The 27,087-nt window shown below is 35.2% G+C and overlaps 5 protein-coding genes across 9 annotated transcripts in view; 2 read left to right on the top strand and 3 right to left on the bottom strand.

Moving 5' to 3' along the window:
* Nucleotides 1-19,158, bottom strand: part of LOC141400236 (WD repeat-containing protein 3) — a 143,248-nt gene extending 124,090 nt beyond the window's left edge. The window contains exon 1 of the mRNA XM_073979677.1: nucleotides 19,148-19,158. The gene's annotated coding sequence lies outside the window, so the exon portion shown is untranslated. The remainder of the gene's footprint in view (nucleotides 1-19,147) is intronic.
* The window catches only part of LOC141400442 (GPN-loop GTPase 3), a 27,618-nt gene extending 531 nt beyond the window's left edge, over nucleotides 1-27,087 (bottom strand). The window contains exons 1-2 of one of the 2 annotated variants that reach the window (XM_073979696.1): nucleotides 26,845-27,087; nucleotides 25,600-26,267 (exon numbers count right to left, since the gene is read on the bottom strand). In XM_073979696.1, coding sequence (XP_073835797.1) covers nucleotides 25,600-26,267; nucleotides 26,845-26,889 — 713 coding nt within the window. In that variant the 5' untranslated portion in view covers nucleotides 26,890-27,087. The remainder of the gene's footprint in view (nucleotides 1-25,599; nucleotides 26,268-26,844) is intronic. The other variant, XM_073979697.1, reaches the window with a different exon arrangement.
* LOC141400220 (uncharacterized) lies at nucleotides 1,584-6,381 on the top strand. The gene is made up of 3 exons (XM_073979676.1): nucleotides 1,584-4,304; nucleotides 5,454-5,595; nucleotides 5,675-6,381. The coding sequence occupies exons 1-3, from the start codon at nucleotides 1,933-1,935 to the stop codon at nucleotides 6,236-6,238; spliced, it is 3,078 nt and encodes a 1,025-aa protein (XP_073835777.1). The 5' UTR covers nucleotides 1,584-1,932; the 3' UTR covers nucleotides 6,239-6,381.
* LOC141400252 (uncharacterized) lies at nucleotides 7,558-10,302 on the bottom strand. Of its 2 annotated transcripts, none has more exons than XM_073979680.1 (2): nucleotides 10,162-10,302; nucleotides 7,558-10,101 (listed from the first exon to the last, which is right to left on the bottom strand). In XM_073979680.1, the coding sequence occupies exon 2, from the start codon at nucleotides 9,844-9,846 to the stop codon at nucleotides 7,720-7,722; it is 2,127 nt and encodes a 708-aa protein (XP_073835781.1). In that variant the 5' UTR covers nucleotides 9,847-10,101; nucleotides 10,162-10,302; the 3' UTR covers nucleotides 7,558-7,719. The 2 variants fall into 2 exon arrangements, with proteins under 2 accessions (XP_073835781.1, XP_073835780.1); XM_073979679.1 differs by having other exon boundaries at nucleotides 10,158-10,298.
* On the top strand, nucleotides 10,515-24,929 carry LOC141400188 (glutathione S-transferase 1-1-like). 3 transcript variants are annotated; one of them, XM_073979653.1, is made up of 4 exons: nucleotides 10,515-10,722; nucleotides 10,791-13,199; nucleotides 24,017-24,158; nucleotides 24,227-24,929. In XM_073979653.1, exons 2-4 carry the CDS (start codon nucleotides 10,822-10,824, stop codon nucleotides 24,785-24,787), a joined length of 3,081 nt encoding a protein of 1,026 aa, XP_073835754.1. In that variant the 5' UTR covers nucleotides 10,515-10,722; nucleotides 10,791-10,821; the 3' UTR covers nucleotides 24,788-24,929. The 3 variants fall into 3 exon arrangements, with proteins under 3 accessions (XP_073835754.1, XP_073835745.1, XP_073835764.1); XM_073979644.1 differs by lacking the exons at nucleotides 10,515-10,722; nucleotides 10,791-13,199 and adding an exon at nucleotides 16,787-20,097; XM_073979663.1 differs by lacking the exons at nucleotides 10,515-10,722; nucleotides 10,791-13,199 and adding an exon at nucleotides 23,603-23,726.

Raw genomic sequence — 27,087 nt, 5'->3', positions numbered from 1 at the left:
AGAAGCACCCTTTCCCATGGAAAGGGTATTAAGAAGCACCCTTTCCCATGGAAAGGGTATTAAGAAGCACCCTTTCCCATGGAAAGGGTATTAAGAAGCACCCTTTCCCATGGAAAGGGTATTAAGAAGCACCCTTTCCCATGGAAAGGGTATTAAGAAGCACCCTTTCCCATGTTTCCCATGGAAAGGGTATTAAGAAGCACCCTTTCCCATGGAAAGGGTATTAAGAAGCACCCTTTCCCATGGAAAGGGTATTAAGAAGCATCCTTTCCCATGGAAAGGGTATTAAGAAGCACCCTTTCCCATGGAAAGGGTATTAAGAAGCACCCTTTCCCATGGAAAGGGTATTAAGAAGCACCCTTTCCCATGGAAAGGGTATTAAGAAGCACCCTTTCCCATGGAAAGGGTATTAAGAAGCACCCTTTCCCATGGAAAGGGTATTAAGAAGCACCCTTTCCCATGGAAAGGGTATTAAGAAGCACCCTTTCCCATGGAAAGGGTATTAAGAAGCACCCTTTCCCTTGGAAAGATCCTTAAGAAACAACTTTCCCTTGGCAAGGTTATTAAGAAGCACCCTTTCATTTGGAAATGTTCTTAAGAAGCACCATTTTCTTTGGAAAGGTTCTTAAGAAGCACTCTTTTCTTTGGAAATGTTCTTAAGAAGCACTCTTTTCTTTGGAAAGGTTATTAAGAAGCACCCTTTCCTTTGGAAAGATTCTTAAGGAGCACCCGTTCATTTGGGAAGGGTCTTCAGAAGCATCCTTTCATTTGATAAGGGTCTTAAGAAGCACCCCTTGTTTTGGGAACGGTCTTAAGAAGCATCGTTTCATTTCGGAAGGGTCTTAAGAAGCACCCGTTCACTTGGGAAGGTTCTTAAGAAGCATCGTTTCATTTGAAAAGGGTCTAAAGAAGCACCCTTTCATTTGGAAAGGGTCTTAAGAAGCACCCTTTCATTTGAAAAGGGTCTTAAGAAGCACCCGTTCATTTTGGAACGGGCTTAAGAAGCACCCTCGGGAAGTATGGATTTATCCCTGGAAATCGGATAAAAAATACCACCTATGGTAAAATGTCAATCCGCTCAGAAAGGTGTCCCTAACAATGGTGATAATGCCATATCACTGGAGACTCCACAAACTCCCGAGAAACAATATATCGTTGTCACTAGGGTACCAAGGTTTTTCTTCTCCCCATATGTATGCATATGCATTAGTTTATTAGTTTTTTTTTTTTACATTATGTCCCGATATAAAAAAACTAAAAAAACTGACCACTGGACAGATGACAACAAAAATACAAAAGTAAACAAAAGAAACCCCGAAGCAAGTGTTACCAACTTCATTATATTGTACTTTGCCCATAATTCCTATTTTTATCATGGATTGTTGTTCCCGTTTTCTTTTGCCATATTATCTCGTCCACCAAATACCCACTACATGCCCTGTCGCCTGATTATTTAATCAAAAATTACCACTACAATCACTAAGGGGATTTTTACAATACAACAGCCGTAGATGTATGGCTGTCTCTTTCTAACACACACAAATTAAAGGCAATATCTCAGAGAAGACGTATGTAGAGAATGCCAACAAAAATATAGTAGTGGCACAATTATGTGGAAACTGAGCAATACCTAAAAAGCAGATTATTTAGAGAAAAAGGCAAACACTGTAAAAGTGGAACAAATTGCTAAAAATATTTTGGGGAATTTTGTGGTTAAATTAAAGGAATTTCCCCAAGAATTTAAAAACAAGTAAAAATATAAAGTGCATGAATAATATAAATTGGTGATTAAACTTAAAGTAATAAATATAAATCGCAAATAAATTATCAGCAAACTTTGCAAAGCACGCCTAAAATTGTTTCCCCTTTTCCCCGGCTGGCTGACTGAACGAGTCACATACGATTTTTAAGAACAAAAAGAAATCCCCAGACATGGAAGAATCCCATAAATTGGAAATGTTAAGATCCGTCAAGGGAAAGGATATGCTGTTGATAGATGGCTATCTTTATCACTATGATGATCGTACCAGTAAATCATATCGTTGGGTGTGTTCCCGACGCAAAGATAAGACACCATGTCGTGTACGAATCCATACCACTTTGATAGATGAATGGGATTTGACCAGACATAAATTAGAATCAATTTTGGGTGAACATCCTCATGGGCCAGCAGATGAACATACCATAATCCGGGCAAGAGATAAGAAACGCCAAGCAGATGCCGAAGGTCTGCCCTGCACTCTAAGCAACAAGTCATTAAAGAGAAAATACCAAATGCAAAAAGGAGGCGGCGATTCCCTTGTCCTTGGTAATATGGCTAAGAAAACAAAAACCACCGCAATAGATGGGGATGACGATGATGTATCCAGTGTTGATGGTATTATTGAAATGGTGGATAGTAGTTTTGAGTTAATGGCAAAAGCAAAATCTCGCTCCTCCACGGTAGGCGATAAAAAGGTCCTGATGTTAAAAACGGCCAAGGGCTATCACATGATTGCCGTGGAAGGTTGTGTCTATCGTTTGGACGGAAAATCTATGTTAAGTTGTACATATCGTTGGAAATGTTTTCGTTCTAAAGATTTACAATGTTCCGGGCGCATATACACCGAGTGTTTGGCAAGTGGTATGCACCGTTACAAACCATTTAGGGTGGAGGAGAACAAACACAATCATCAGCCATACACAGATGCAAAAATTGAGGCCCTCATAAGGAGAAATAACATAAAGATAATACATGGTCAAGAAGATCAGCCAAAGGCAGCTGATGGTGAAATCACCACGAGCACCACCAATGGAAAGAAATCCAATAAAAGTAATACTCCTTTGTCGGTGACGCATGGAAGTGGTGGCCAAGTTCTTTCAATATCCACAAATATTGAAATACCAGCAAAAACATCACGCGGCAATAGTACACGACGCGAAAAAGCCCTAGCCACTGCAGCTTTATACCGTTACGTTAAAGATCCCAAGGAAGTTTTGAAAAATCCCCAAGATGGCGATATCAAGTTATTCTCGTTTCTGCCCTCATTCAAGGGCAATAGGGTTTTGATTTTGGATAACATGATATACCATTTCGATTCCAGAGGTGTGCGAAATGATCGCATCTACTGGACCTGCTTGTTTCGCAGGTACAAGAACAAGCGTTGCAATTGTCGTCTAACCACCGAAAATGAGGGTGATAAGATACAAATAGTTAAGGTGTCTGGCGATCACAGTCACACCACCGATCATCGTCAACATATAGAGAGGAGGTTACAATTGAATCTGCTAGTTAAAGATGATCCCGATCAAAAGACACAAGATGACTCTTTTGGTAATGATGACAATCCTTTGTATCACTCGGATGATGACAATGATGGTGGTACTGCTAATGAGGAAGATGATTACTATGAAGATAAACATGATTCGACAGCAGCTGATGTTTCTGAATTTTTACGTTTAAACAAACTGAAGAAAGAAAAGCGGGAAGAAGAAGTCACCATGGAAATTGCTGAAGATGTTATAGATGCCAAAGAAGCCATGACAGAGGAGTATAAAGAAGAAATGGATCCATTTTGCGATACCATTGAATATGTTGAAATGGAGAGAATCAACAACAGTTCTCAATTTAATCACAGTGACTTTTCTGCTGAAGAGTCGGAAGATCAAAATCACATACCCCTACCCAAGGTGAGAAACAAAAAGAAAACCAAACGCTCCACGGATTACATAGAAGATAATGAAGGTGACGATGATGATGAGAACAATGATGATGATTTTGGCGATGATGAGGAATATTCACCACCGCCAGTGAAAACAAAATCATCCAATAATTATAACAGTCCAACAAGAGGGGTGCGTTACTCTTCCTCACAAAACCCCAAAAATCCTGATAATATTGATATAACAAAAGTCTCCAAGCTACGTTCAGCCAAGGGTGGTGAATTGCTTTGTGTTGATGGTTATATTTATCACTTGAAAAGTATTTCACCCACAACCCGTACCTATTGGTCTTGCATCAAGTCAAAAGATCGTGTACTAAAGTGTCCAGCCAGAGTCACGACTATCACATTGGAAGATAATCAACTGAAAGTTGTTTATTTAAGTAACTCCCATTCACATCCCATATCAGAGGACGATATAAAAAAACGTCTTTTCAATGAGTTCGCAAAATCTTCAACCACCAATGTGAGACCAAAAGATATAATGGATAAGTCGCTGAGTGAATTAAATCCAGAATTGGCCCAAATGTTAACGGGGAAAAATGTGGAAAGTTCTTCTTTCACCTCCAGCAGTACTCCTCGTGTAAAAACGGAAAAATGCAAGTAAGTACATTGGAAATATGTGGGTGGTTTTTTTCATTAGTTTGTGTAGGATGTATCCGGCAATTTGTGTTTGTAGGATGTTGTATAATATGTGGGAGCTATGGGGTCAAGGTTATGTTTAGTAGCATCATTTTCAATGGGTTCCATAGACAGAATACTCAATTAGAATGGCTTCTCTACATAGCTGACAGTGTTTAAGGGGTTTCTATAGATAGCGGACCCCTCGACAGATACTTAAAAGAAGCTTCTATAGATAGAAGACCCCTTAATAGGGGCTTCTATAGATAAAAGACCCCTTAATAGCGACTTCTATAGATAGAAGACCCCCTAATAGGGGCTCCTATAGATAGAAGACCCCTTAATAGGGGCTTCTATAGAAGAAGACTCCTTAAAATAGGACTTCTATAGATAGAAGGCCCCTTAATAGGGGCTTCTATAGATAGAAGACTCCTTAATAGGGGCTTCTATAGGTAGAAGACCCCTTAATAGTGGCTTCTATAGATAGAAGACCCCTTAATAGCGGCTTCTATAGATAGAAGACCGCCTAATAGGGGCTTCTATAGATAGAAGACCCCTTAATAGGGGCTTCTATAGATGGAAGACACCTTAAAATAGGACTTCTATAGATAGAAGACTCCTTAATAGGGGCTTCTATAGGTAGAAGACCCCTTAATAGGGGCTTCTATAGATAGAAGACCCCTTAATAGTGGCTTCTATAGATAGAAGACCCCTTTAATAGGGGCTTCTATAGATAGAAGATACCTTAAAATAGGACTTCTATAGATAGGAGACCCCTTAATAGGTGCTTCTGTAGATAAAAGACCTCTTAACATGGGCCTATATAGATAGAAGACCCTTTAATAGGGGCTTCTATTGATAGAAGCTTCTGCAGACTTTTTTAGATAGAAGACCCCTTAAAAGAAGATTCTACAGATAGAAGATTTTCTATGGATCCCTTCAAAGGAGTTATTATGGATAGAAGACCCATTGAAAGGGTTTTCTGTAGATGGAATACCACTTAAATGGGTCTTCTAAAAATAGATTACTCCTTAAATGGTTACTTTACAGATAGAAGCCCCTCTTAACCTTAAATTGCATACCATATGTATGTGCCATAACTCTTCTTTGCCATTCTCCTATTCCTTCTAGATTCAATATAAAACTTTATGCGTCAACTAACGACCCACCCTCATTGGCTGTACGCATGTGTTTAAAGGCCTTGGATATACCCTATGAATTGCACAATGTTGACTATTTTGGTGGGGAACATTTGTCGGACGAATATGCCAAGGTATGTATGAAAATAAATTACAAAAACAAATAACAAAATAAATCACAAATAAATATCCACTCCACGTCCTGTCATGCAGATAAATCCCCAAAAAGAAATTCCCCTACTGGATGATGATGGTTTTCATTTACCAGAGAGTAGTGCCATTATGCAATATTTGTGTGAAAAATATGCTGCAGAATCATCATCGACTTTCTTGTATCCACAAGAAATCAAAGAGCGAGCATTGGTCCTGCATCGTTTATGTTTTAATATGACCAATTATTATTCAAGTATTGCTGCTTATTGTACGGCACCGATATACTTTGACTATCAACGTAACGAAATGGGCCAAAAGAAAGTTGAAAATGCATTACAAGTATTTGAAACATTTTTAAAATCATCGGGTACAAGATATGCTGCTGGTACTAAGTTATCCATTGCTGATTTTGCTTTAGTTTCGGCTACCTTGTGTTTGGAAGGTATTGGATATGATTTCTCTAAATATGAATTGGTTGCGAAATGGTATCAACGATTTAAACAAGAATATCCTCAGCTGTGGGATATTGCCCGTGGTGGTATGCAAGAAATCAGCGAAATGGAAAATAATCCACCAGATTTATCGCATATAAATCATCCCTACCATCCAATAAGAAAAATGTGAAATAATGAAGAAGAGAGTTTTTGTTGGTGTATAGTAATTAAGGATATAAACATTTAAAATGTTTTTTTTTTTTAATTTTAAGAATTTTTTTTTAATAATTACGAATTTAATAAAAAATTATTAAAATAAATTCTGAAGTAAAATAACTTCGTGTCTTATTTAAATTTTTTAACAAGTAATATTTGAGGAATTTATATATACCATCAGAAAATGGGCAAAAATGAATCGAAACTAATGCAGATGAAGACTCATTTGTGATTTGTTTAGAAGAGAGTCGCCAGAGGTTACATTTTCCTCTCGATAAGGGAGTCAAATGAGCTCATATTCCAGCTTTTTAATCGTGCAGTCGAATCAAATAAGAATCGAATTTGATAAAAATTTCAAAACAATGCTGGCTGCTTTATGGAAAATAAATAAAAAAAAACTTCTTCTTTAAAAAAATAACATTTAATAGCTTTATAACTGTTACAATAATAATTTTGAATTTTTAAAAGGTTTCTTTAGTGGACCTATGTACAGAAGTCCCCTTAGAAGTAGTTTCTATAGATAGAAGACCCATTAAAAGGATAGAAGAGCCCCTAAAAGGATAGAAGACCCCTTAAAAGAGCTTCTGCAGATAGAATACCCCTCAAAAGGAGGTTTTTGTAGATAGAGGACCCCTTAAAAAGGAGCTTATTTACATAGAAGACACCTAAAAAGGAGCTTCTATAAACATAAGACCCCTTAAGGGAGCTTCTGTAGATAGAAGATCCCTTAAACGGAGCTTCTGTAGATAGAAGATCCCTTAAAATGAGCTTTTGTGGATAGAGGACACCTTAAATGGAGCTTCTGTAGATAGAAGATCCCTTAAAAGGAGCTTCTATAGATAGAAGACCCTTGAAAGGGGCTTCTATGATAAAATACCCCTTAAAGGAGGCTTCTAAGATAAAAGACCCTTTAAAAGGTGCTTCTGTAGAAAGAATGCCCCTTAAAATGCGATTCTATAGATAGAAGAACCATTAAAAGCAGCTGCTATCGATAGAAGACCCCTTAAACCGGGCTTCTTAGATAGAAGACCCCTTAAAAGGGGCTTCTATAGATAGAAGATTCCTTAAAAAGGAGCTTCTACAGATAAAAGACCCCTTAAAACAGGCTTCTAAAAATAGAAGACCGTTTTGAAGGTGATTCTATAGATAAAAAAGCTTTTATAGATAGGAGACCCCCATAAAAGGAGCTTTTATGGATAAAAGGCCTCTTAAATGGAGCTTCTATTAACAGAAGATCTCTTAAAAGGGCACCAATTGTCCAGTAGACTTCAAGTGGCATTGGAAGTTTGTATATTTCTGCTGCGATTTCATATATGTTTATTTTATTTCTAATTACAAACTAGACTAATTACAATATTCTTAGAATATTAAATATACATTAACAGTTTACAAAGAAAAAAAAACATAATAATAATAAAAAATGTTTATACTAACCCCTAAAAATCCCCCCTCCCTTCACATTCGAACATCTTCAGAAGCTGGAGGATGTGAATGAGAATTACTTATACGAGTAACTATTAATTGATTGCTGGATGTTGTTTTTGTTGTTATGCGTGCTTTACACTTAAGGCTGGAACTTTCACTACAATACCATATCTTACAACCGGTTGTGGGTACAACAAGACATAATTCATAAATATAATTATCAACATGTAACAATTTGGTACCCCTGAGAGAATTTAACGTATATATTTTGTCTAAATCTAAATTATCTGGATTAAATATTGGTTGTAATTGTTGACTATGATATTGTGGTGGTGATGAACTTGGATCTGTTTCGATTTTCACATATATTGGCGGCTCATTTTCCTCATTTTTAATGGCACTATGATATTCTATTTCCGTTTGTGGTTCTTCCTTTATACATATTGAAGGGGTACATTCCATGTTGTCCGCTTTCTGCCTGGGACCACCATTATGATCGTTGTGGTATTCTATTTTTATATCTTCTTTTAGTTCTTTTTTGATTTCCAATACAGGTATGTCATTGTTGGCGCCAGTAATGTCAATTGTTTCCACTTCACCACATTGTTCCATGTTATCCGCTGCTTTCTGCCTGGGACCACCATTATGTTCGTTGTGATATTCCATTTTTATATCTTCTTTTAGTTCATTTTTGATTTCCAATAAAGGTATGTCATTGTTGGCACCAGTAATGTCAATTGTTTCCACTTCACCACATTCTTCCAGTGGTTCTTCTTTGACGCTAATTGAGGGGCAAGATTCTATTATATCCGACTGTGATTCCCCAACACTAATGATTTCTTCATTTTCACATAATACCGTAACACTTTCTTCATCTGCGGAATCTTCAACGTCTATCACATAGTTGTGATCATCTAAACAATGACTATTTTCTTCATTTTCACATACCATTCCAAAAATTTCTTCTTCAGATTCAGACTCCTCTACAATGTCAATGACATAGTCGTGATCATTTAAACGACGGTTATTTTCTTCATCTTCTAAATTTTGTTCAACAAATTCTCCTTCTTCTTCAGATATCGGTTCATTTGCCACAATAATGCCTTGAGCTATGTCCGTTGCGTCAGCTTCATTCCGCTTGACATTTTTGTATTTATTTTTATTAAATAGGTATTGTTCTTTCCATAAATTTGCCATCCACATTTTCTGAATTCGAACACCATGATTGGAAGAATGATTATGATATCCCGACACGGCAGTTATTTCCATTTGATCACGTATATCATTAACTACTGTCGTCACAAGACAAGTGCAACACAAATTTTTATGTTTCTTATACATGCAATACCACTTTTCTTCATCCTTATAGTTGGGTAAACGTTTCTTTGAATGGTAATGGAAAATCATATTGTCCATAACTAAAAGACGTTTCTTTCCATTAATTGTGGACAATGCGAAGAAAAATATAACATCACCATCATAAGGATTTTCAATAAAATTACTTGGGTCTGGTATATAACGAAATTTTGTCGCAGCATTGTATTCTATTCTAGAGGGAAAGCCGTTGTCATGACAATTCAGTGTTTCGTTGTCCACATTTGTTGTTTCGAAATTAGATTGTGTTACTCCATTGACTTCAGCTTCCGCCATTTGCGCACCATAATTGCTTTGTTCATCTTCACAATCTTCTTTGGTAATAATATCAATATTTTTTCTTATACATCGAGCTCTTAGTTGTGACTCTGTAATTGGTTGATGATTGTGTTTCATGTTTTCTGATCCAAATGGTTTATAACGATGCATACCATTTGCCAATAGCTCGGTATATATACAACCCCAGCATTGTTGATTTTTGGAACGTAAACATTTCCAGCGATATGTATTACTTTCCTTGGATTTTGCATTTAAACGATAAATAAATCCATCTACATAAATGGTAATACAAAAGCCTGTTCCACTTTTTAACATCAAGACCTGTTTTTCGTTGTTGTTACATCTTGCTGTTCGAATGGAGGCTTTGGGGATTTCATCAAGAATAACACAATCTTCTCCATCTGTTAGGGTCTTTGCCTTTTTAGCCATACAAAATGGGAATGGTGGTGGTATATCCTTCCCATGTCGTTTCATGTCTCTTGCAATCATCTCCTCTCTATCCATTGGCTATATCACGACGGGGAGTATGTTCTGCAATGTTATCGCTCATAAATTGATAATTTTTAGAAATTCCTTTATATTCAGAATCAAAGTATCGGTGATTTTTCTTATTAATTTAAGAGAAGCCTCCTCCTTGATCCATTCGAAGTTGCTTAAATCAAGAATCTTCACCATTTATTGTATTTTATGGTTCAATTGAATGATTCACTGAAGCGGCCACAATGAACTGGTTTGTTTTTCATTTGAAAAGAGTATGTTCTGCAATGTTATCACACATTAAATTGTCAATTCTTTAAAAATTCCTTTATATTTACCAACAAGGTGTATGTTTTTCCTTATTAACTTAAAAGAGGAACCTCCTTGGTCCATTCGAAGTAGTTTAAATCAATAATCTTTCTCATTTGCCTCTGTTTCTTTTATATAGTTTAGTTGAATGATTCACTGAGGAGAAAAAATGAACTAGTTTGTTTTTAATTAATAAGAAGTGTTGCCAACTCAAAGAAACTTCACCTTTTTTCTCATTGAGAGTTCCCACATTCATGGCAATTCTCTCTCATGGCACAATTCCATTTTTTTTGTGAAAGAGAGAATGTGCTGGGGACGATTTTACACAACAAGAATACAGAAGTATAGTTATCTCTTTCTTACACACACAATTTAAAGGCAATGTCAGAGAAACATTAAACAAGTAGATTGTGAGATTGTCAACAAATAAAATGGCAAAAAATCTTTGGAAAGAAACGTGAAACACACATTAATGTGGCATAAAATTTTAGAAATATTTGAGGATATTTTGTAATCGAAGTAAAGAAAACTGTTGCGAAATTATACAAAATTTGAAATTTAAATACAATTGATTTAAAATTGCTGATTAAAGGGGTAATGTAAAACAACAAAATAAAGTCAAGAAAGAAATAACAAAATTGATCCTTCTTCTAAAAATTTAGCGTTGAGCTGTTGACCCAAATAATCTTCGGAATGGAATCTTCTGAATTGGAAATGTTAAGATCTACCAGGGGAAAGGATATGTTGCATTTAGATGGATACCTTTATTACTATCATGATGTTACCAGCAAATCATATCGTTGGCTTTGTTCACGACGCAAAGGTGGCAGGACACCATGTCGTGTACGAATTCATACCACTTTAATAGATGAATGGGATATGTCACGGCACAAATTGGAATGCATAGTTGGTGAACATCCTCATGGCCCAGAAAGGGAGGAAATAATAACAAGGGGTAGAGAAAAGAAGCAGCAGGCAAATTCTGAGGGTCTGCCCTGTACGATAAGCAATAGAGCGTTAGAAAGAAAACTTAAACTTCAACAGATAAGTGGAACAAGCGGCGGTAACAAAACTAAGAATATACAAATTGTCCAGAATACACATGAAGAGAAGGAAGTTGCTTCCTTGGCTAAGGAGGAGGAGGAAGCCTCAAAATCCTCAAGGGATAGTGATGACGATAATGAAGATAATTATGAAGACCATTCCGTCCATTCCTTCAATGTTGACGATTTTATTGAAATGAATCTTCTTGGTTCCCAAGAAGAGGAGCCCAAAGTAAAACGTTCTACTGAAACTAAAAGTTTTGAAAAGAAAATCCTTGTGTTAAAAACAGCAAAAGGTTGTCACATGGTGGCACTTGATGGTTGTGTTTATCGTTTGGATGCCAAATCTCAACAGAGCAGTACCTATCGTTGGAAATGTTTTCGTTCCAAAGATGTCCAATGTTCGGGGCGTATATACACTGAATGTTTGTCAAGTGGCTTGCATCGTTATAAACCCTTTCGGTTGGAGGAAAACCAACACAATCATCAGCCTTATAGTGAGGCAAAAATTCAAGCTCTTGGTAGAAGAAAAAACATAAGAATAATTCAAGATGGTAAAAAAGATCTGCAGCAGAAAAGGGTGTTAAAACAAAAAACTAATACCACCAAAGATAGAAAACCTAAAAAACCTCCATTACCAGGCAAAGTTCTTTCGATATCCACAAATATTGAACTGGCCACAAAGCCTTTTGAGCCCAGAATTCCTCGTAAAGAAAAAACAGCTGCCGTTGCAGCCTTTTATCGTTACGTAGAAGATCCCATGGAAGTTTTGAAAAATCCCCAAGATGGTGAAATAAAGTTGTTCTCGTTCCTGCCCTCGATCCATGGAAATCGAGTATTGATAATGGAAGACATGATTTATCATTTCAATTCCAAGGGTGTTGGTAACAAAAGTACGAGTATATACTGGACATGTTTGTTTCGTAGAAATATCAAAATACGTTGTAAATGTCGTATAACAACTGAAAACGATGGTGAGAATATACAAATTGTTAGGGTATCGGGACAACACTCTCATACGAACAATCATCGCCATAAAATTGAGAAAAGATTGAAAGTTCATGTAAAGGCGATTGAAGATGAATCCGGTGCGGAAGAATCTTATGATAATGAGCGTAATTCCGAGGAATCGGATAATGGAGATGGTGCTTATGATGATAATGATAATGTTATTGACCATGAAGAAAGTCGGTGTGATTCCAAATCACCCGATATTTCAGAATTTCTTAAATTTAAAAACATAAAAAAGGATAATCACGATGAAGTGGCAATGGAAATAACAGAGGATGTCGGAGATGCAAAGGAGCCACTAACAGATTACATGAATGAAAGGGATCCATTTTGTGATATCGTGGAAAATGTAGCAATGGAAGTAAACAGTGGTGCAACTGAGGAATTGGATTCTAAAAATCCCACCCAACTAAACCATGTGGAAGAACAAAACAAAACCACAATGGACACTGAAGAAATAATCAATGAAGATCACAATAATTTCGATGCTGATGATGATGACTATTCACCACCAACAAAAATCCCCAAATTCACTGTGCTCCCACGTAAACCATATTCTGTGGAAAGTCCCAATAATCCCGATAATCTTGATATAACAAAATTCACCAAGTTACGTTCAGCCAAGGGTGGTGAATTGTTGTGTGTTGATGGTTATATTTACAGTTTGAGAAGTATTTCATCCACAACTTCACGTGCCGTATGGGTTTGTATTAAGGCTAACAATCGCCTACTAAAATGTCAATCACGTGTTACAACAATTCCAACTGGTGGTGCCGATGATAATCAACTACAAATTTCTCGAATAAGTAATTCACATACACATCCGGTATCGGAGGAGGATATAAAGAGGCGGCTATGTAATGAGTTTACAAAATCTTCCGGGCTAACACTTAATCCAAAGGATATAATGAACAAGCCATTGAGTGAATTGAATCCTGAACTTGCAGCAATGTTAGAGGGCAAATCGCTAACAGGCACTTCCCAATCATTCGTGGGTAGTCGGGAGAAGTATGCCAAGTAAGTAAATTTACATTTAAGACTATTTTTTGGGAATACTTTTTCCAAGGTGAAAAAAGACGTGTATTTCTTTAATTTTTTATGAGTACCAACAAGACGACACAAGTTGATTTTTTTAGAGAACCTAGGTAGTGTCGCAAATTTCTTTTTCAGTATACTTTTTCCAGGACAAGATCTCAAAAGTGGAATTGGCAAGCAGCCGTTTTTAGAGCTATTAAGAGACCGATTTAAATGGAGTCTTTCTTTCAAGACGACATAAAGAAACTTTATGGGTGACTTAATGGTAGTCTTTTTAGGCAACCGAAAGGGAGTCTTTATATACGACCTAAGGTAGTATTTGTAGATGACCAAAAGCAATCTTTATAGACTACATAAATGGAGTCTTTATAGACGACGTAGACACCTAAACGGGAGGCTTTTAAACGAATAATGGAAGTCTTTATAGACGACACTTTCCGAAAAAATTATGATGCGCCTTTCAACGAAAAATGTGCTTTTTAAGACATTTTCCAAAGGAAAAGGTGCTTCCTAAGACACTTACCAAAGGAAAGGGTGCTTCCCAAGGCACTTTCCTTTGGAAAATGTGCTTCTTAAGACACTTCAACAGAAAGGGTGCTTCTTAAGACACATCCCAAAGGAAGGTAAGACACTTTCCAAAGGATAGGGTGCTTCTTAAGACTCTTTCTAAAGGAAAGGGTGCTTCTTAAGTCACTTCCCAAAGGAAAGGGTGCTTCTTAAGACACTTTCCAAAGGAAAGGGCGCTTCTTAAGACACTCTCCAAAGGAAAGGGTGCTTCTTAAGACCTCTCCAAAGGAAAGGGTGCTTCTTAAGGCCCTTTCTAAATGAAAAGGTGCGTACTAAGACCCTTTCTAAATGAAAAGGTGCTTCTTAAGACCCTTTCTAAATGAAAAGGTGCGTCCTAAGACCATTTCTAAATGAAAAGGTGCGTCCTAAGACCCTTTCTAAATGAAAAGGTGCTTCTTAAGAACCTTTCAAAATGAAAAGGTGCTTCTTAAGAACCTTTCTAAATGAAGAGGTGCATTTTAAGATCCTTTCTAAATGAAGAGGTGCATTTTAAGATCCTTTCTAAATGGAAAGGTGCGTCTTAAGACCCTTCTAAATGAAAAGGTGCGTCTTAAGACCCTTTCTAAATGAAAAGGTGCTTCTTAAGACCCTTTCTGAATGAAAAGGTGTTTCTTAAGACCCTTCTAAAATTATTTTCTAAAAGAAAGGGTCCATCTTCAGATCCTTCCTAAAGGAAAGGGTCCATCTGCAGATCTGCTCTAAAGGAAAGTGTCCATCTGCAGATCCTTTCTAAAGAAAAGGGTCCATCTTCGGATCCTTTCTATAGGAAAGGGTCCATCTTCAGATCCTTTCTAAAGGAAAGGGTGCATCTTAAGACCCTTTTGAAATGAGTCCTGGGGAAAGGGTGCCGCGTAAGCCGCGTTCAAGGATATACGATACATTGTAAGACTCTTTCTAGAAAAAATGTATCTTTCCAAAGAAAAGAAGCCTTAACACCTTTTCAAGGGAAAACAATGCTCCTTAATAATACCCTTTTCTAATCTAAGACAGAATTGTCGAATTCTAAATGGTCCTCTCTATCAAATTGGGCCGAATACAAGCCATCACCAGTGACAGCAGTCCAATCATCGGGCCACTGTTCAGCTTTGGCAACACCCTCCGAAATCATGGGTTCTATTCGCGGACCACAACGAATGCTGCTGGCTAGAGACTTGTAGATCTTAAACATACTGCTGCTGTCCATGTCATAGGTTGCACGGACGACTAGTCGAAAGTGTATTCCAACTAATAAGGCAATTTTCGGAGCAGGGTGAATGTTTGGACTGGATTCGGATCGATCTGAAATGTTTACCACGCCAATATATGTATATATCATGGGCAGGAAGTCTAATCTTCACGAGATATAGGCTCCGAAAAATCCCTTGGTTTCGAAATGTTTCAAATATAGCCGGCCTTCGGTCGGGGATTTAAAACTTTCTGCTATGAACAGAAACAAATCTCGGCTAAAACGAACAAAATGTTAGTTTAAATAGAACATTTTTTTATGATCGATCCGAATCCAGTCCAAACATATAACTTATGTCCAATTTTCTTGTAAATACGGGTTTAGTATCAATTGAACCTCACCTCTGCGATAAGCCCATTTTTTGTTTAAATTTAATGTTTTACCCACAGTACCTATAAATTGCATTATAATATAAATTAATATGGAGTATGAACTAATATTTCCACCACTTACTACTTTACGTTCGATAAATGGCGTCCTTTTGGTCCTTACAAACTTATAAATCCCTCAGTTTCATCCTATTTTCATTCAGAAATTCAATAGTTTCAAATATAAATTCAATTCACCAGACAACATCCTCAATAGGGATACGTAAAACCGATTTCGGTTAATCGATTAATCGGTTATTAGCCGTAAAATCTCTAAAAATCGTAGTCGACTATTGACTGTGCGAAAACCGTATAACCGATTATTCTAAATCGACTTTCGAAAGTCGGAGTCAACTATTATTCGTAGTCGACCATTAGTCGTAGTTGACTATTGGGTGTGCTAAAACCGCGTAATGGACGGTACTTTTTTGTACGAATGTACATCACAGATTATGATCGGTTTTCCGCGGTTAACGAATAATCGAAACTCGACTTTTAGTACACTCTCAAATAATCGACTAACCGAAAATCGAGTTTCAAGTTTTTTACGAAAACCGTATAATCGAAAAACCGATTATTGCATTTTACTGCGTATCCCTAATCCTCAAAAGAAAAATAAAATCAAAACAAACTTGTTGCCACATCTATTTATCAATAACATGAACTTGGCGGCAATTTCCCCATTTCACGAGTTGCCATCTGTGTTGCTTGTTGCTAACATCAAAAAGCGGGTTGCCATTACTAAAGCATGTTTTAAACGGCAACTTCCCAGTTTGGTTATGAGTTGGCATGAACACCTTTATCTTGGTTCATATTAATAATAATTATTATTAAAATACATATTTCACATTAAAATAAAAAAGAATACAATTTCAATAAGAAAATGTCGACAATGACCGAAAAATCGTAAACTATCACCGGCAATTTGTATCATATTCGTGTGTTGCCATTTACATAGATATGTACTTATACAAGTAGTCCCATTTTATGAGTTGCCATAACTGTGTTGGATAAAATACTGCCCCATATTAAGTAAAAAATAATTAATTGATAGAACTTTTTTAGATGTACTCTTTTTTAGTTAGAATTCCATTAAATTTCTTGATTTTGTATTAAATTTATTAAGAAAAAATTGCAAGAAAAAAAAGTAAATACCGTGTTGCCATATCAACAACATGGCAATGCCGGTAATTTCTCCCATTGCCATGAGTTGCCATCTTCATTTTACCAACACATATCATATGATTGGTCGAAGACGGGCAGTAAAGGGGCAAAATAATGACCATAAATAAGAAGTATACACAAAACGACAAACATTGGGAGACAGTACACGAGAGAATTTAAGAGTATAGCTATCCTTTTCTAGCACACATAAAATCAATGCTACAAGTTAAAGAGACTTTAATGAATCAAAAGAGTCAACAAATCAAGAAAAAGAATACCAAAACGCAAAACAGTCATTGATAAAATACGAAAAATACGACCAATGTGGTGTAAAAAACAAAGTGAAAAGTTTAAGAAATTTTTTGGGTCAAATTAATTAATTTTACTTAACAAAATATTAAAAGGAGTAAAAAATATTGCGAATTGCATTAATAGAGTGCAACTAAACAAAGAGAAAGTCACAAAAAACTAAACAAATTACCAAAAATTCCAGCTGCCTTTGACAACACCAGCCAGCCACTATATTTTGGACAAATTAACAAACAATTTTTGTTTGTAATTGGCCCCCATAATAAATACTTCCCAAAAACGTAAAGAATTTTGGCCAATTGATTGAAACAAGAAAAAATCCCCAAAAAATAAGTCCAGCAACAATGGACAGCTCTAATTTGGAAATGGTAAGAAGCGTTAGAGGCAGGGATATGTTGTTGGTGGATAATTTTCTTTACCACTATGATGAGATGACCAAAAACTCATATCGTTGGGTTTGTTCCCATCGTAACCGTAGTCATTGTCATGTAAGAATTCATACGAGTCTTATTGATCCTGGCGATTTGACACGCCATAAATTGGAGCGAATTTTGGATGAACATAATCATGGTCCGGCTGAGCCCAGGGAAATAAATAGGGCCAGGGAAAAGAAACGTGAGGCGGATGCCCAAGGTTTGTCTTGTACTCTGAATGAAGTAAAAAAGAAGAAATATAAGAAAAAAACGGAATCAGATGAGGATGATAGCGACAATGACAATGATAATTCCAATGGTAATGGAACCACCATGGAAAAGAATACGAGTTTTGAGGATACATCAACAATAAAATCAACAATAGATGATGGTGCTGGCACAAGCGGCAAGAAGATCCTTATGCTGAAGACCGCCAAAGGTTGTCACATGATAGCTGTCCAGGGTTGTGTATATCGTTTGGATGGAAAATCATTGCTAAGCAGTACCTATCGCTGGAAATGTTTTCGTTTCAAGGATTTGCAGTGCACGGGACGTGTTTATACTGAATGTTTGCCAAGTGGAGTACATCGTTATAAGGCATTTAGGGAAGAGGAAAACAAACATAATCATGCTCCCTATAACAAGACCCAACTTGCGGTACTAATAAAGAGGAATACAATAAAGATTATAAGGGGAAAAGAGGAAATAAATGCAATACCTGTGGTACCCAAAGACAACACAACTGACAAGGAAAATATGGCGGTAAAGCCCAACTTGCCCAAGGCTTCACAATCTCTGGAACATGATAGTGCCGATGACGATGACGACGACGATGACTTTCCCCTTTCAAAGAGACGCAACATTAGTGTTGGACGTAAAGAGCGTGCTGAGGCCACAGCAGCTTTATATCGTTATGTCAAGGATCCTTTGCAGGTCTTAAAAACACCCCGAGAAGGGGAGATAAAACTCTTCTCCTATTTACCCTCCCAGCAGGGAAAATTGGTTTTGATTATGGACAACATGATATTCTATGTCCACTCTAAGGGCAATCGTAATGATTGTATCTATTGGACATGTTTGGATCGCAAAGATAAAAAAGTCAATTGTAATTGTCGTCTGACCACTGAAAATTCGGGAGATAACATAAAAATTACAAGGGTATCAGGATATCACAACCACGTACTAGATCATCGTGATAAAATTGAAAAGAAGTTAAAAACGAACGTTTCGTTCAAGAATGACTTTGAAAGAACTTTTGGCAAGCCAGATGATGGCCATGATGATGGTTACGAGGATGATGATGAGGACTATTTTGGAGATAAAAATGATTCTTCAAAAGATGAACTAAAGGCATTAATTAACAAGATAATTGCAGAGGATGAGGAAGAAGAAGAAACCGCACAGAAACCCATCATCAGTAGTGATGTGGTTAGAGCTGCTGCACTAGAACCCAAACCCACTCCTAAAAGGGGCAGACCCTGCAAAATTAAGGAGGAAGGGGAGCAGACCAACAAAACACCACGTCCCGTAAAGGGGATACGTAAAGCCCAAGCCGAGGCCACTGCAGCCCGTTATCGTTTTGTAAAACATCCCCGGGAGGTGTTGAAAAATCCACCCAATGCGGAAATAAAGTTATTTTCTTACTTACCCTCCCAGCAGGGAAGAATGGTTTTGATTTTGGAAAAATATATATATTATTTACACTCCAAGGGAGGACGTAATGGATCGATTTACTGGACATGTTTGAATCGCAAGGATAAACACATAAATTGCAACGCCCGCTTGATTACCCAAAATGCTGGAGATAAAATACAAATTGTCAAGGTTACTGGGCAGCATACCCATAGCTTCAATCATTTGCGTCAAATTCAGAAAAAGTTGAAAATGAATGTTTCGCTGAAGCAGGAGGAAAGAGATGAAAGTAGTGATGAGGAGCAGGAGGAGGATTATGACCCCTTTGGGGATGGAGGTGGTGGTAATGGAGGAGATTCCCTTGATGATGATACTAATCATCATGGAGATATTAAAGAGAACGCATCCGATTTTCTGTGTTTCATTAAAAAAGAAGAAGTCATTGAAGAACCGGAAACCAGTAAAGATGTTACGAATCTAAAAGAAGAAATGGATCCATTGTTTGGTACCACCGAACATGTGGAACTTGAGCCAATGGAGACTAGTGACTTTTTGGACGAACATTCAGATGAAGATCAAAATTATATACCACCACCAAAGCCCAGGGAGCTGAGGGGTCAAATGAAAGAAAAAAAGAAAACTTATTCCCTAAAAACCGAAGATGATGAGGATGAGGAAATGAACAGCAACGAAGATTTCGATGGTGATGACGATGATGATTATGTAATCTCCAAAAATGTGTCACGCAAACTCTTGCAAAAATCTTCGCATAACCCTGATAACATGGATATAAGTAAAGTTTTTAAACTACGCTCTGCCAAAGGTGGTGTTGTCTTGTGTGTCGATGGTTATATTTATAATTTGAAAAGTTTGGCCGCCACCAAACGTAGCTATTGGGCTTGTATTAAAGCTAAGAATTGTAAATTAAAATGTCCTGCCCGGGTCACTACAATAACGACGCAAGATAAACAGGTGAAAGTGGTTCGTGTTAGTAATTCGCACAATCATGATGTGTGTGAAAATGATATTAAGAAACGACTCTATAATGAGTTTGCCAAGTTAACGGATATGAAAAAGGCGTTGAAGCCAAAGGAAATTCTGGAGAAGTCCCTCAGTGAATTAAATCCGAAATTTGCCAATATTTTGCTGAGGAAAAGTAGTAACACCGCCACCAGTACTCCCAAGAAATCCGTGAAGAGTATGTAAGTATGATATTATTTTAAACAATTTTTTTTCTATTATAGAGGATTTTAACCTGCACAATGAAAATCTAATGAAACTCTCGTTGGCTGAGAAGGTTGAGCTGGTGGACAGGCAAACAACTGCCACTAATATAGCCACACAACTTAATTATACATTCAAAATTTTGTTATTGTAGTAACAAGTGGTCATACCACTCTTATCAGGACCGGGTGAAGGTTGGTAGCAAATGTTGAGAAAGCCATGCAAAAAATTCATTATTAATATTCAATTTGTTTAAATAATAAAACCATGTAACAGAGGACAGACTGTGGGTGGTTGGTATCCTAAGTTCGTCATTACATGGGTAACACAGGGGATTGCATTTTTTTTAAATCACGTTTTGTGGTCCTAGGGTCCCTCAAAAATATTCTTAAAAAAATCCACGTTTGGTGGTCCTAGGGTCCCTCAAAAATATTCTTAAAAAAAATCCACGTTTGGTGGTCCTAGGGTCCCTCAAAAATATTCTTTAAAAAAATCCACGTTTGGTGGTCCTAGGGTCCCTCAAAAATATTCTTAAAAAAAAAATCCACGTTTGGTGGTCCTAGGGTCCCTCAAAAATATTCTTTAAAAAAATCCACGTTTGGTGGTCTAATGTCTCCTCCAAAAATATTCTTTAACAAAATCCACTTTTTGTAGTCTTATGGCCTCTCAAAAATATTCTTTAAAAAATCCACTTTTTGTAGTCTTATTGCCTCTCAAAAATATTCTTTAAAAAATCCACGTTTTGTGGTCTGATGGCCCCTCAAAAATATTATTTTGTGGTCTGTCAAAATATATTCTTTAAAAAATCACCCAAAAAATTATTTTTAAAAATCTTTAAAATATCCGAAAATAAATAAAACAATATAAAATCTAACAAAAATCTTTAAAAAATAAAATCAAAATCAAAAGTATTAAAAATATCAAAAAAAAAAATCTTTAAAAATTCTGAAAAACTCTTCAGACAATCCAAAAAAAAAAAATCTTTAACAAATCCGAAAAATTCTTTAAAAAAATATATAAAAAAAATATTTAAAAATAAGAAAAAATCTTTAATAAATCTGAAAAAAAAATTTAAAAAATCCAAACAATATTTGAAAAAGTCCAAAAAATTCTTTAAGAAATCCACCAAAATCCAAAAATAATCTTTAAAATCAGAATGAAAAAAATAACTTTAAAAATCAGAGAAAAGCATCAAAAAAAATTATTTAAAATATCAAAAAAAAAAAAAAAAAATATTCAAAAATTCCGAAAATTGCTTTAAAAATTCAAAAAATAATTTAAAGATCCAATAAAAAAGTCTTTAAAAAAATCAAAAAAATTACGTTTTGTGGTCTGATATTCCCTCAAAAAATATTCTTTAAAAAATCATGTTTTCGGATGGTCTCTCAAAAATATTCTTTAAAAAAATCCACGTTTTGTAGCCTAATGTCCGCTCCAAAAATATTCTTTAAAAATCCACGTTTTGTGGTCTGATGGCCCCTCAAAAATATTCTTTTGTGGACTGGGAGTCTGTCTTTAATAAAAATATCTCAATAAATTATTTTTAAAAATCCAAAAAAAAAAATCTTTAAAAAATCCGAAAATTGTTTAGAAAATCAAAAACAAAATAAATAAAGCAAAATAAAATCCAACAAAAATCTTTAAAAACCCAAAAAAAAAAAAAAAAACAAAATAGAAAAATTAAAATATCTAAGAAATTCTTTAAAAATTCCGAAAAATTCTTTAGACAATCCAAAAAATTCTTTATAAAATCAAAAAAAAAAAAAAAAAAAAAATCCAAAAATAAAATTTTTAAAAAATCCGAAGAATTCTTAAAATCCAAAAAACTATTTTATGAATCTCCAAAAAAAAAAAACTTTAATAAATCCGACAAATTCTTTAGAAAATCCCAAAAAATATTAAAAAAGTTCAAAAAATTCTTTAAGAAATCCATCAAATTCCAAAAATAACCTTTAAAACAAAATAAAAAAATTTTAAAAATCAGAGAAAAGCATCAAAAAATTTTTTAAAATATCAAAAAAAAAAAAACCCAAAAGAAAATTCTTTAAAGAAATAAAAAATTCACGTGGTCCGATATTTCATCAAAAAATATTCTTTAAGAAAATCATGTTTTCTGATGGTCTCTCAAAATATTATTTAAAAACTCGTGTTTTTCTATAGTCCTTCAAAAATATTCTTTAAAAAAATCCACGTTTTGTGGTCTGATGGTCACTCAAAAATATTCTTAAAAAAAATCCACGTTTTGTGGTCTGATGGTCACTCAAAAAATATCTTTTAAAAATTAAACGTTTTGTGGTCTAATGTCCCTAAAAAATATTCTTTAAAAAATCCACGTTTGGTGGTCTAATGTCTCCTCCAAAAATATTCTTTAAAAAATCCAAGTTTTGTTGTCTTATGGCCTCTCAAAAATATTCTTTAAAAAATCCACGTTTTGTGGACTGGGGGTCTGTCAAAAAATATTTTAAAAATCACTCAAAAACCTATTTTTAAAAATCCAAAAAAAATCTTTAAAAAATCCGAAAATTCTTTCGAAAATAAAAAAAAATGTTTTAAAAATGCAAAAAATTCTTAAAAAATATTTAAAAATTTACAAAAAAAATTTTAAAAATCAAAATTATTTAAAATATCTAAAAAAATTCTTTAAAAATTCCGAAAAATTCTTTAGACAATCCAAAAAAAAAAAAAATTCTTTAAAAAATCCAAAAAATTATTTTATGAATCCAAAAAATATTTAAAAATCAAAACAAAAAAATATTTAAATTCTAAATATTTAAATTCTTTAGAAAATCCAAAATTTTTTTGAAAAAGTCAAAAAATTTCTTTAAGAAATCCAACAAAAATCCAAAAAATATTTTTAAAAATCAGAGAAAAGCATCAAAAGAATTATTTAAAATATCCAAAAAAAAATCTTCAAAAATTGCGAAAAATTCTTAAAAATCCAAAAAAACTATTTAAAGAATCCAAAAGAAAATACTTTAAAAAATAAAAAAATACGTTTTGTGGTCTGATATTGTCTCAAAAAATATTCTTTAAAAAATCATGGTTTCTGATGGTCTCTCAAAAATATTCTTTAAAAACTCTTGTTTTTCGATGGCCCCTCAGAAATATTCTTTAAAAATACATGTTTTGTGGTCTGTTGGTACCTTTGTGTCTTGAAAGAACTCCCAAAAATATTCTTTAAAGAATCCACGTTTTGTGTTCCGAGAGACCTCAAAAAATATCCTTTAAAATTCCAAGTTTTCTCATTTAAATAAAATAACTTTCCACTATATGTAGACCTTCTGGTCCACTTCCATTACATCAATTTATGATATTAAAAAGTTTTGCCCATGCTACAGGGTATACGCAATTCGACTTGACTTAGTGCAGCTTTATTTTTAATTATTTATTATTAACTATGCTACTCGAATAATCGGCAAGAGCAAGTTTTATCCAAAACCAAAAGCTTTTGGCTTTTCTAAACAAAAAGCTAGTTTTAATGATGATGATGACGGCTGGCTAGCTGGTGAGCTAGCAAGCTAGCCAACACAACTTGTTTTTCAAATGCACAAATTCATTAAACATTCCATCAACAAATAGTTAAGACGTCGTACAACGAAAGCGAAAGGTAACAAACCAAATTTTGTGTAATTGTGGTTGTGAGTGTATGTGTGGGTTTTCGATATGAAAGTGGGCAATTGTGCATTGCTGGCCAACCAAATATGTAAAAGACATGTAAAAGCCCTGGGAGATAAATCCACAAAATCATATTTAAAAATAAAAATTATTTTAAAACTAAAAGAAAATATTTGACCTTGAAGTTCGTAATTAAAATTAGATCATAGGGAGAAAACAAACCGGTTAAAATTGACATGTCATGTAGCTAATGTAACGAATTTTTCTTTCTACTCTTTCCAGAATCAATATGAAACTCTATGCTGTATCTGACGGCCCACCATCTTTGGCTGTACGCATGTGTTTGAAAGCCTTGGAAATACCCTATGAATTGCACAATGTTGACTATATTGCCTCGGAACATTTGTCTGAGGAATATGCCAAGGTATGTAAATGAAATTACCATAGCGACTATATGACAAACTAATTCCCCTTAATTTTCTCACATTACAGATGAATCCCCAAAAAGAAATTCCAGTCTTGGATGATGATGGTTTTTACTTGTCGGAAAGTATTGCCATTATGCAATATTTATGTGATAAATATGCTGCAGATTCATCATTGTATCCCAAAGATCCCAAGGAACGGGCTTTGGTCAATCATCGTTTATGTTTCAATATGGCTTTCTATTATTCGAGTATTGGTGCCTATAGCATGGCCCCCATATTCTTTGATTATCAACGTACCGAAATGGGCAAGAAGAAGGTGGAAAATGTTCTTCAAGTTTTTGAAACTTATTTGAAGAGATTGGGTACTAAATATGCTGCTGGCGATAAATTGACTATAGCTGATTTTGCTTTAGTTTCGGCCACCTTGTGTTTGGAGGGTATTGCCTATGACTTCTCCAAATATGAATTGGTTTCGAAATGGTATCAAACATTTAAAAAAGAATATCCACAACTGTGGGAAATTGCCAATGGTGGCATGCAAGAAATCACCGAGTTTGAACATAGTCCACCAGATTTATCACATATGAATCATCCATTCCATCCAACAAGAAAGTCGAAAGCATAAGGAGAATTTTATGAGGATTCATTTCTTTTTCTTATTGTTGGTATAGTAGTTAAGTGCAGGAAGTTGAAAAATAAGAAAAACATTCAAAATGTTTTGTCATTAAATTATGGAAATAAAATTTTTATTAATATTAATTAAAAAACTGGTTTTATTTTTGTAAACTATAAAAAATATTCTTTAAAAAAATTCAAGACCCCTCTAAAAATATTCTTGAAAAAAATCCACGTTTGGTGATCTAATGTCCGATCCAAAAATATTTCTTAAAAAATCCACGTTTGGTGATCTAATGTCCGATCCAAAAATATTTCTTAAAAAATCCACGTTTGGTGATCTAATGTCCGATCCAAAAATATTTCTTAAAAAATCCACGTTTGGTGATCTAATGTCCGATCCAAAAATATTTCTTAAAAAATCCACGTTTGGTGATCTAATGTCCGATCCAAAAATATTTCTTAAAAAATCCACGTTTGGTGATCTAATGTCCGATCCAAAAATATTTCTTAAAAAATCCACGTTTGGTGATCTAATGTCCGATCCAAAAATATTTCTTAAAAAATCCACGTTTGGTGATCTAATGTCCGATCCAAAAATATTCTTTAAAAAATCCACTTTTTGTGGTCTAATGTCCGCTCCAAAAATATTCTTTAGAAAATTCACATTTGGATATATTGCCCAATGGCGAAAGACCCCTTTCTACCCTACTCTTTCTTCTCAACATGACATATTTCCGTATTGCTTCAAATCAATATTTGATTTTTTAAAGGATAATCGAACCAGTGACCTGTTAGAGACAATTATGTTAACAAACTCACCTGAAATCTTCAATCAAACTTCCAATAGCCTTCGATAGTTTCCGATGCTGCCTACCCCATGCTGATTCTTCGGTAACATCACCCAATAGCGCCCTTGGGTCAGGATCTAAATATTTATCCAATTGCTTCTTCGCACCTTTACTTAACAAATCCATTTTCGTTAAAACATTCACATGTGGCATTTCCAGATTTGCCATAACACTTAGGGCTGCCATTGTACCGGACAAAAACTTCGCCCCATCTATCATAAATTGTGAATCCACTAGGAAAACTGTACATATACGAAAATTCCATGACTCCAGCAGCTGTACCAATTGTTTGCCCATATTTAGGTGGGTGAACAACTCAATTTGTCCTGGCATATCAAAGAGTATATAATCATCATCTGGTTCACCGCCCAGCTCATCTTCAGCATCATCACCACCACCACATAACTGAGTTTTTAACCATTCTTGATTTTCAATAAGAAATTCCAAACAAAATACCAAACCACCATTTGGACCATAGTGTAACTCTTCATCGTCCATGGCATCATCTAGCTGTATAAGATCTCTGATATCCACGAGAGGCTGATAGTCGAAATGTTCCGCGGCGGGATCAAGATTAACAACTTCTATAACACGTTTCGAATCTTGAGCATGTCTTTGCATAAATGAACAATAGGTTGACTAAAGAGGGAAGGAAAGAAATTTATGAATTTGGGGGGGAAACTCTCCGATTTTTTTTGGAATTTTCACCAGAGGTAGGTATTGTTGCGCTTGTCACGAACCCGGGTATCCGGGGGTTAGACCCGGCTCTACTGAATCGATTGCTACAAAATGAGTATCATTGGAAAGTTTATTTTAATACATAACCAACAGTGTTCACACGATGTCCGTCAAGATTCTAAGGCACCATTTTGAAAATTTTAAGTTCGAGCTATGTTGTTGCTGTAGCAGCATAAAAGCTATAATCTGGCTTACATTAAGTGAGCACCCATAACGGGGCATTTTCGACTTTTCGAGGGTTTTATGGAAAAATCTGGGTCCAAAAATATGTCCTGAATACCTGTAAATTACACCATCGTATCGATTCAGTAGTAGCCGGGTCTAATTTGTGTTTTGTACCCAGACTCTCGGCTCAACTGAATCCCCCAAGAAAATTATACATTCCAATGAACAGCGCAACAATATCTGCCTCTGAAAAAAACTAGAGTTAAACCGAATTTTTGTTATTGGTTTGATGGCAATTGAATGGTTCACTTACCTTCCCACTTCCAGCTGGGCCAATTACAACCTGTGCATAACGCATTGTTACCGTGTCACACTCTTGTTTGTTAAATATTTTATATTGTGAAATTAATTAAAATGGTATGTCATATAATTCATATAATTTATTAAATTATGCGTAATTTAATGTATGTTGTATGTTTGTTTTTCTTCTGTTTCTCTGTTTCTTTACTAAAGAACAACAGAAACACCACTTCAGGTCAACATTCAGGGGTTCACT

The sequence above is a fragment of the Musca autumnalis genome, unplaced genomic scaffold, assembly GCF_047663935.1.
Source record: "Musca autumnalis isolate F117 unplaced genomic scaffold, ASM4766393v1 scaffold_1, whole genome shotgun sequence".
Classification (NCBI taxonomy): Eukaryota; Metazoa; Arthropoda; class Insecta; order Diptera; family Muscidae; genus Musca; species Musca autumnalis.
This window is presented reverse-complemented; position numbering and strand designations above follow the sequence as displayed.

Bases quoted from the DNA above. Each gene is read 5' to 3' on its own strand.
- LOC141400188 (XM_073979644.1), top strand. From the start codon at position 17,195: ATGGACAGCTCTAATTTGGAAATGGTAAGAAGCGTTAGAGGCAGGGAT. The intron at 20,098-24,016 runs GTAAGTATGATA...TACTCTTTCCAG, and splicing joins AAGAAATCCGTGAAGAGTAT to AATCAATATGAAACTCTATG. The intron at 24,159-24,226 runs GTATGTAAATGA...CTCACATTACAG, and splicing joins TGTCTGAGGAATATGCCAAG to ATGAATCCCCAAAAAGAAAT.
- LOC141400252 (XM_073979680.1), bottom strand. From the start codon at position 9,846: ATGGATAGAGAGGAGATGATTGCAAGAGACATGAAACGACATGGGAAG.
- LOC141400220 (XM_073979676.1), top strand. From the start codon at position 1,933: ATGGAAGAATCCCATAAATTGGAAATGTTAAGATCCGTCAAGGGAAAG. The intron at 4,305-5,453 runs GTAAGTACATTG...TATTCCTTCTAG, and splicing joins GTAAAAACGGAAAAATGCAA to ATTCAATATAAAACTTTATG. The intron at 5,596-5,674 runs GTATGTATGAAA...CCTGTCATGCAG, and splicing joins TGTCGGACGAATATGCCAAG to ATAAATCCCCAAAAAGAAAT.